This window comes from Fukomys damarensis, unplaced genomic scaffold (assembly GCF_012274545.1).
Source record: "Fukomys damarensis isolate Sample0158 unplaced genomic scaffold, DMR_v1.0_HiC HiC_scaffold_22, whole genome shotgun sequence".
NCBI classification, from domain to species: Eukaryota; Metazoa; Chordata; class Mammalia; order Rodentia; family Bathyergidae; genus Fukomys; species Fukomys damarensis.
Window position 1 is genome coordinate 10,726,861 of NW_022900934.1, and position 9,457 is coordinate 10,736,317.

The 9,457-nt window shown below is 52.0% G+C and overlaps 1 protein-coding gene and 1 long non-coding RNA gene across 2 annotated transcripts in view; one reads left to right on the top strand and one right to left on the bottom strand.

Moving 5' to 3' along the window:
- Pard6b (par-6 family cell polarity regulator beta) overlaps positions 1-3,918 on the bottom strand; it is a 24,105-nt gene extending 20,187 nt beyond the window's left edge. Inside the window, exon 1 of the mRNA XM_010618219.1 lies at positions 3,877-3,918. Coding sequence (XP_010616521.1) covers positions 3,877-3,903 — 27 coding nt within the window. The 5' untranslated portion in view covers positions 3,904-3,918. The remainder of the gene's footprint in view (positions 1-3,876) is intronic.
- Positions 3,919-5,906: 1,988 nt separating this feature from the next.
- The window catches only part of LOC104858113, a 12,569-nt gene continuing 9,018 nt past the window's right edge, over positions 5,907-9,457 (top strand). Inside the window, exon 1 of the long non-coding RNA XR_779057.1 lies at positions 5,907-5,989. This is a non-coding gene — a long non-coding RNA (uncharacterized LOC104858113). The remainder of the gene's footprint in view (positions 5,990-9,457) is intronic.

Sequence of the window (9,457 nt, forward strand, 5' to 3'; positions counted from 1 at the left end):
CACCTGCAGCCTCCAAGCGGTCTCCGCCGCTCGCGCTCCGCCCAGACCCAATAGGAAGCGCGCACCTGCGCCCGCGGCGCCAACCAATCAGTACAAGTCTCTCGCGGCGCATGGGAGGGGTGCCTTCGCTAAACCCCGCCTACAGCCGCGCCATTGGTCCGGCGCTACGAGGGACGGGCGGGATCACCTGAAGCCCTAGACCTCCTCTCCCGACCCTAAGAGAGAGCTAGAAGGCGCATGCGTAGACTCTGCAGTTTCCGCCCCGGGCTGGCAGTGCAGGGAGGCCGGCCGGAAGCGCGAGCTCACCTGCAGTGGGGCTGGGTCGCTTGGGGGTTTTTGCGCACGCGCCTGCGCGTCTGGTTGACCCGCTCTGTTGAGCGCTCGGGCCTCCTAAGGCGTTCTTACCATCCCGGCTTGGGGACTGAATGCTCGATCCCCGTGACCTTGCTGGGTTCCCGCCCGGCTTCCACTTTAGGACGCCCCTCAGCCACCCTTTTGCGTTGTTTAGGAGTCTGGCTGCATCGTGCACAATTCAAAGTTTTCCCGCCTCGGCAACAGTAACTGGGGAAGGACTTCGGCCCTCTCGTGTCCCGGTTTTGTCTAAAGAGACTCCATCCCTAGTCCCCCCGCAGCCCGCCCCAAATCCAGCAGTCCCCAGGGTCGAGTGGGCGCCGTAGGGGATCAAGCGGGCTGCGGCCCGAGGTGGCAGGGCGCAGGTGCAGGTCCCTGAGGACCGCTAGACTGGCCTTTCCGGGCTCTTTCTCCGGTTTTTTTACCCCTCAAGCCTTTCTCCTCTCCAGCCATTTTTAGTGGCTTGCTGTTTCCACAGTCGCTGGCTGCAGCGTTGTTTTCGTTTCCCGAGAGACCGAGCAGAGTCCCGGGGTAACATAACACCAAACCCCAATCTCTAACCGCCCCAGGCTCTGGCAAGGACTCTGTTTAGCAGGGACCCCGGGGAGGCGAGAGGTGTGATTGTGACTGGAACAGACAGACCGACCAGGTGCCCCGCCCCTCGGGACCGCCGCTGCTCGGAGAGCTGTGCAGACCTGGGGGGATGGGGGTGGCAGGGAGGGGCGGGCGCGGGCTGAGGGCTGGAGGAAGGAGATCCTAATCCGAAAGGGCCAAGAGGAGCCCTACCTCCTCTCATCTGCGGTCCTGCCGCACATCCTCCTCACCCTTGGCGTCTCTACTCCAAGCTCTGACAAGTTGGTTTTCTCACTTTTCTTCTTGCACGTTAGGTTGGGAGTAATCCCCTTCCACCGCGAATGAAAGCCCCCCAAAGGCTGGAGCCATTTCTGCTTTGCCCAAACAGCCCATCTCCGGGCAGGCTCTCTGATGTGTCTGTGGGTGCTGGAGCGGAGGGTGTGGCTCCCCCAGGCTACCTTTGCTCTCTGGGTTCGGTCAGAGGTGAAAAGCCCATCCTTCCTCCTGGGAGGATTCAGTCCACCAAATCTGTGGGCGATTTTTAAGTTTTTCTGACAATTTTTGGGGTGGAGAGGATACCATCCCTGGCTGAATAATGACTGCTTTCCCCATCCCTGTTACAAAGCACCTGGGTGACTCAAGCTCAGCTGGAAATTTTCTGTAGCGGTGTCATGGGGTCGCGACAGGCCTGAAACCCTTCACTGTTGGGATTCACACAGCCGTTCTCAACCCTTTTACACTCTTACAAATTATGGAAGACTCTGAGGCATTTTTTTGTCCTATTGATTAATATTTACTAGAATTAAAACTGAAATTTGTTTGAAACACAAATATACAAGCATTGCATTCCAATAATCATCAAAGTAATCAAGTCAAATCCCTTCTGGAGAACTCTGTACCCTTTTGAGACAAGGTAACGAGAAATGACATCTTAACGTCGTGAGAAAGAGTTTGGCCTTGAAAAATCCCCTATAAAGTTCCCAGGACACTTTACAGATCCTTGGACCACACCGTGATGACTGCTACAGGAGAAAACGTAGTACAAGCTTCGGGGACACCCCCGGTCTCGGCTTTCACCCCCTCTCTGGAGAGTTGGCAAGGCCATGCCCTGGAAGTAGGGGCCCAGCTCTGCGAGTGTGGAGTGATTGAGCTTTGTTACTGTTATCAGAGCTGATTTATCAGGACTTTCAAGCAGGAAGTTCGTGGATGCCAACACACCTGCGTGGGCCCTGCATTCCTAGAGATGTCGTCACATCCTCCCTCTCCCACCCTGGGTGTGGCATCTCTCTCCTTGGACTTTCCTTTCCTGGAGAGGAAAGCCAGGCCAGAGCTTCCTGGGTCTCCTCAGTGGAATTTACTCTGAAGCCTGTGACACTCGTGTGCCTGGGTTGTGTGAGGAAAGAATGTTGGAAACTAGTTTGAACTGATAAAACTGTCGCGGAGGAGGGGAACACTTTCATTCTGGGAGGTGTTAGAGCCGGCTGTACATTTGGTCTCTGGGCCTCGATTTCACCCTCTCTCAAGAAGCACAAAGGCCCAGAGAAACAGCACGGAGAGGATTTCTATTGCTGTGCCTCCGATTTGAAGACTAACTCTAATCTCATTGCTGCCATCCTCCCTCCCCTCCCCTCCCCCAAATCCTCAGCTAAAGCTGGTCAAGACCTACATATGGAATGAGAAGCTAGTCTCACACCTGGGAGAATCAATGCTCGGTGGGGCTAGAGAAATAAGTAAGGTGACTATCTGACACAACTCCGTAAATGACAGGTGTCCTAAATCATTAGTCCAGAATGGGCCCGGATAGAGAACCACACCCATACACTTCGGAGCCTCTCAGACCCAACTCCACCCCCGCAAGAGAAGTTAGTGAGGGAGTGCATCTGCTTTATCTGCTGTCTAACCCTTTGAGTTCTGCAAACACCCTGTTATGTTCCTTTGAGATCTATCTTGTGAGTTGGAGTTTGTAATTTTCCATAATTAGTTTGTTAAATTCACATTTTGTAGAATGATACATCTTTCTTTCTTCCTCCAACTCCTGAGGGTGGGAGGAGAAGGGACAAGAAGTCATATAGAATGTGGGGAAATTTTTTTTCGAGGAATTTCTCTCGCCAGCTCTTTTTCTCCTTGACTGCTCAAGTTCCAGTTTTGATGGAGCTGGTTAATAATTTTTTGAAAAAGAGCTGAAGAGTGTATTTATGAATGTTGGGCTAGTCACCAAAGCATGTTAAGCCCTTTAGCAGAGGTGGAATTAAGTCACATGATCTGTTTTCTGGTTAATAGCTTATAATACTTTACTTGTTTGTGTGTGGGGCCGGGGTGGTGTGTTTGCAGCTAGGCAAACAAATGGCTTATTTCCTGCAGCCTTTAAGAAGCTAGATGCCCATCTTCATGGCAGGGCAGCACGGGCCGGGCACTGTACCTGTGGCTTGGTCTTGCGCCTGGTTTGCTTTCTGACCTTTTCCCTCTCTGAGACTCCATTTCTCCATCTGTACATGCAGGCAGCAGATGAGATCATCACACCCCCTTCCAGCTCTAACAGCGAGTGTATGGCTCTCCAGGGATAACAGGGATCGATCATTATTTCAACATTACCGGGGATGAACTGGAATGAAAAGAATTATCTTTCCATCAGAGTCCATGGACAGGCTGCGGTCCTCAGCCAAGACACTGCCGTTCCCAGGAGGAGCTGATGAAGATGATGATCATTAACATTTCTAAGAGACCTACGTACCAGTGCCAAGAACTGTGCTAAGTGCTTTTCCATGGATTAACTAATTTTAAATGGCTGGAAGCTTTTATATCTGGGAGCATTGGATCTTGTGCGTTATCTTTGGAATTCTTTCAGTACTGGGGATGGAACTAGGGGTCACCTCACACTCATAGTAATCCTGCCTCAGCCTCCCCTCCCTCAGTAGCTGGGTCACAACTGTGTATCACTGCTGCCAGACTTACTTGGTTTTTAGGCTGGTAGATGTCCATGCAGGTCCCCGCGCTGCTCCTTGCTCGCTGGTGACCTTGACCCTGTTTCCTCCACCACCCAGAGCCTCAGAGTTTTCCTCTCCTCCTCAGTGAAAGGAGTCGGCTGTCAGTACCTGCCTCCTCCTCAGGTTTTGGCAGGCTTGCGAGAGAAACTGTGAAGCTGCTTTGCAAACATCAAGGGCAGTACAAATATTAGTGATGACTATTTAGCAAATAACACTGCCTCCCAAAGCCTTTGAAAGAAATCCCTGGAAACAAAATGGGAATATGTAAAAAAAGAAAAAAAAAAGTTTCTTTTTGCTGTCACACTGCAATTATTTAATAGACCATTCTCTCCAAGGCTGAAGGGCAGCCCAGAGAGGTGGTCAGGAGCAAGACATAGGCTGGAAGACTACAGCCCAGTCCTGCCTCTGCCATTTCCTAGCCGTGTGACCTTGGTCAAGTCATTAACTTCTCAGCGCCTGTTTCCTCCTCTGTAAAGCGAAGACAATAAAAGAACCAATCATCTTAACTCACGTACCCAGGATTTAGGTGAGGGCTGAGCACAGAGCTCGAGGCCTCCATAAATGTCACCCATCACTGTCATCTAGCTATTTTTATTACCTGCTGCTGTAATAGAATTCATTAGTGTATCAGGTATTTGTTAAGCCCTAAGTTATGCCTGGCATGGAGGGAAAAGAGGCCAACGATAGAGAATGATGCAGCCAGGCCCTTCACAGGCCGCTGATTCAGTGGGTCAGCCGTGGTCACTTCCCAAGGTTCAGACCGCAGTGGCAAACAAGGACAGACGAGTCTTCCCCCAAGGAACCCCCAGGCAGGCTAAGTCAGACCCTGGAGAGAGAACTACGGACTGTGCCCTGAAGCCGGTGGCACAGAGTCTGTCAGGGGGTGGCATTCCAGCTGACCATCCAGAGCCACATCTGTCTCTACCGCCAGCCGCCAGCTGCAGAACCAACCCTTAATATCTTAATCTGTGCTCAGGGATGAGATGAGATAATAATATCTACCGTCCGTGGTTATTTATCAAGCGCCTGGCAGTTAAGCAAACAATAGTAAAAAAAAAAAAAAAAAAGTCAGGACAAAAGTCCCTGCCCTCTTAGAGCTGACATTCCAGGGGACAGAGACACAACACAAGTACCTTAATTAAAATATATGCTGTTGGAGTGATAAGAGCCATGGAGAAAATAAAGCACAGAATGGGGTTGAGAAGGCCCAGGGTAAGGAGTGCAGGGAGAAAGAAAATTGAAAAATATCCTGCCATGTGGCAGGAAGCTGGGCCTGGGTGAGGTTGGCCTGTAGTCTGGGTTACTTGGGAGGCTGAGGCAGGAGGATCACTTGAGCCCAGGAGTTCCAAGCTAGCCTGGGCAGCATGATAAGCTGTAGTCTCTACATAAATTCGCACATCAATAATAAGTAAAATGAAACGGGAGGGCGGTGGAATGGCCTCTCCCCAGGCTCGGGGGAGGGGAGCCTTGGGAGCTCAGGACGGGTGTGAGATTAAGGAGATAACGCGCGCTCCGTGCCTGGCACTCTCGAGGGATAGCAGGGAAGACACCGGCTGCTATTTTAAGCCCTTACTCAGAGCTGAGGCCGGTGCGAGAAGGAGCAGAGTGGGAGCAGAGGAGAGAATGACTAAGTCAGCAGGAGAGGGGCCTGGCGTGTTTCCCGGGCAAGAGGGCTGCGGGGTGCAGGGCAGGAATGAGTAGGAGTCCTGGGGGGCGGGGCGGGTCCACGTCAGGAACCGGGGCTGCGGCGAGGTGCACTGGGCTGGAGGGCGGGGAGCTGGGCGCAGGGAGCAGATCCCACAGGGCTCAAAGGCTGGGGTGCGCGGTTCACGCCCCGAAACGCCTAGAATGTTTCAAACCGGGGGCGGAGAGAATCGAATCTGTGCTTTAACGAGATGTGCGGAGGGGGCAGGCACTCCCGGCAGCGAAGTAATGAGCCTTGCAAGGCAGGGCGTGATTAGAGGGCAGAGAGTCTGTGGTTCATTTCGTCCCCGCCTACTTACTGAGGTCTAGCTGTGTGCCGCGCACAGGCCAGACGCGGGGTCTCCCTGGCCAATCGACTGTTCGCACAAGAGACACAGGTGACTTGGGTGGGCGCAGAAGCTACAAGGGGCTAGGTGGGGACTGCAGAGGACCAGTTTGGTGGCTGTTTGGCGGGAGCTTCCCAGGCGGCCTTCCCTGTCTGGGAGAGAGGCCGGACTCCCTCATGCATAACTTCTGGTTTATAAATCTTAGCAAGGGATCCAGTGTGGTCCAGTGATGGGATGAATATGCCGTGCGTGTGTGTGTGTGTGTGTGTGTGTGTGGTCTTAGGTGGGACTGCAGGAAAAGCTCTGAGGAGCTCACGAGGACTACAGAGACTCAGGAGGCTGAGGCAGGAGGGTCAAAAGTTCGAGCTGAGCTTGGGCAACTTAGTGACTCCTGTCTCAAAATAAAAAATAAAAAAGAGCTGGGTACATAGCCCAGTGTGAAGCCCTGGGTTCGATGCGTAGTACCACAAAAATTAAATTAAATTAAATTAAAGAAAAGATAAGCTATAAACTGTTGGTTCTGGGTGTATGCCTTTCCAGGTAGAGAGAACTTGTGCTAAGGAGACTCAAGGCAGGGAGACTCTTGGTGTGTCTGAAGATTCAAAGAAAGCCCTGGGGTTGTGGATCAGTGGTACAGCACTTTCCTACCTTGCATGAAGCCCTGCATTTCATGATCCCCAACACTCCAAAAACTCAGTAGTAAGGCACAAAAGAAAAAGAAAGCCCAGGCCTGGAGCTTTGAGGGAAGGAAAAGGATAGTTTAGAATGAGACTGAGGGTGGCTAAGTCACGGTTGACTTGCAGACCATGCTGGGAATTTGGATTTTCTTCTCAGGCCGGGGAGAAGCTATTTTAGAATAATTAGAAATGGTGTACTTGGGGTGTGGTGGCACACATCTGTAATCCCAGCACTGAGGGAGGCTGAGGCAGGAGGATGGCATAGAGTTCAAAGCCAGTCTGGACTACACAGGGAGATCCTGTCTCCAAAAAAGCAGTGGATGTAGCTCAGTGCAAAGGCCTTGGGTTTAATCCACGGTACTGGGAAAAAGAAAAAAAATAACATTAAAGTCTAGATGGGAGAAATGAAGATGGGAGAAACCACTCAGGCAGGAAGACGGCAAGATCAGTAAAGGCGCTCATAGAGGACGAGCAGCTGAAAGAGGAGACGGTGACAGGGCTGCTGGGAAGCCTTGGGAGACAGCACTGGCATGGGAGGAGGCAGCATGACGGGGAGCTCACTGAGCAAGACCTCCGGCCCCTTCCTGTCCCCTGGCCCTGACATTTCTGAGGGGAATGGGCTTGGTAGGTTCCAGGCGTCCCTTCTGGGGCCCCTTTCCCAGGGCCTGGTGTGTGGTAATTTTCAGGCGCATCCTGGTGATGCTTGCTCTCAGGCGAGTTTGGAGCAGGCTGCTGCAGGTGGTCAGGGGTCCTGCAGGGTCTGGCCTGGGAGCAGAGTGGGTGTTTGAAGACAGAACTGAGAGAAGTGTGCTCGCAGGGCTGTCCTTGAAGGACCCTCACGTTTGTGTGCACAAGAGTCTGAAGGTCTGGGCTCAGCTTGTGTATTAGTCCGCCAGGCTGCTGTAGCAAACTACAGATGGCCCTCAACGCACGAGGGAGTCACATCCCCATAAATCCTCCAGAACTTGGAAAGGCTCAAATCGAAAATGCATTTAATATATCTAACCTGCCGAACACCCTAACTTCGCAGTACACACACGTTGGGCTCTCGGCTCTTCACCGTTATGGCTCGGGGCTGGCCTGGGAGAAGATGACACTCAACGTTCAAAGTGCGGTTTCTACTGTGTGCAGCTTTGGAACCACGTTATGTCAGGGACCAACTGCCCAACAAGCTGAGGCTTTTATGGCAGAAGTGTGCTCTCTCCCAGTCCTGGAGTCTGGAAGTCTGGGGATGCAGCTCAGTGTGAAGGCCCTGAGCTCGATTCCTTGTGACAGCTCTGAGGGACACAATGATCCACGCCTCTCTCGTGGCTGCGAGTGGTTGCCAGCGATCGTGCCTTGGCTCAAAGCTGAGTCACCCCAGTCTTGGCCTCCGACCTGGCTTGGTGTGTCCCCGCTCCGCCTGTGTCTCTGTATCTGTTTGTATAAGGACGTCAGTGATTGGGTTTAGGGCTCATGAATGACCTAATCTTAACGTCATAGCTGTAAAACCCCCGTTTCCAAAAAAGGTCACATTCGTAAGTACTGGGAGTGAAGCCTTCAACGTACCCTTTTGGGGGTTAGAATTCAGCCTGTGATGGGAACTCGGTGTCGGAGGAGGAGTAATGATAACAATAATCACAGCAGCCAGTTCTGGAGGCTTCACACCCGTCCGCCTAGCTCCTTCGGAGGCCCAGGGAAGGAGGATCACAAATCCAAGGCCAGCCCAGGCAACTCCGTGAGACCCTGCCTCAACAACCAACCAAATCCAAAGCAAAGCAAAACAAAACTCTCCTCAAAACAATAAAACCCCCAGCAGGAGGCTCAGTGGTAGAGCACTGCCTCCCGTGTGTGAGGCCCTGGGTTTCATCCTCAGCACCAAAAAAGAAAGAAAGGAAAAAGAATCATAACAGCTGCTAATACTGCACCACACATTTCCCAGGATCCCATCCTCACAACCGCTTGTGTTCCTGCTTCCCGGAGCCGAAGGAGGCTGGAAGAGGTGGCGTCTCTGGCCTGAGGCCATGGGGCTTGTCAGCAGGGCAGGACCTTGGCCAGAAAGCATCGCCCAGGCAAGGGAGGAAGAGGAGGAGGCAGCTAGTGAAGTTCAGGGGGCAGGGGCTCTGGGGCAGTACTTGGTTTCCCGGGCCTTTGGCTAGAAACAAGCTGCACCCCCACCCCTACCTGGCTTCCGTAGCTGTAATGTGAGGGCACCTTCTCCTTGGGTTTTCATGAGGATCCAGTGAGATATTTGTTCCCGTACCTCGTGTCTGGGAAGCTCTCAAAAAATTGTCACTGTACCGGGTGTGTGTGTAGTTCAGTGGTGGAGCCCTTGCCGAGCATGTGTGAGGACCCGAGTTCCCCACAAACAAACAAACAAACAGACAAACAAATGAACACCCAGGTGTATGGCACATGCCTGGCTGTAATCCTGGAGGCCGAACAGTACTGTATGTTCAAAGCCACACTGGGCAACACTGGGCAACTTAGCAAGACCCTGTCTCAAAATAATAAAATAAAATGAAATAAAAAGGGGCCAGGGGTGTAGCTTAGAGGTGGAGTGCTTGCCTAGCAAGTGTGGGGCTCTGGGTTCAGTCGCCAATCCCCAGTGCTTGGAGTGGGTGAAGAGAGAGAAAGAGAGAGAAAAAGATTAGATTAACAAGAAACCTTCATGGACATCAACCCAGGGGAAGGAAAGGCTTTCTTCACTTTTTTCTTCCTTTTCCCCTGTCATTCCCATTTTAACCTTTAACAAGAAAGAGCTACAGGACTTGTTGAACAGCTCCTCGCCTGGTACCTAGTAAAAATTCTTTTAATATTTTCTCATGACTGGTCAGAAACTTTTTTTTTTTTTTTTTTTTTT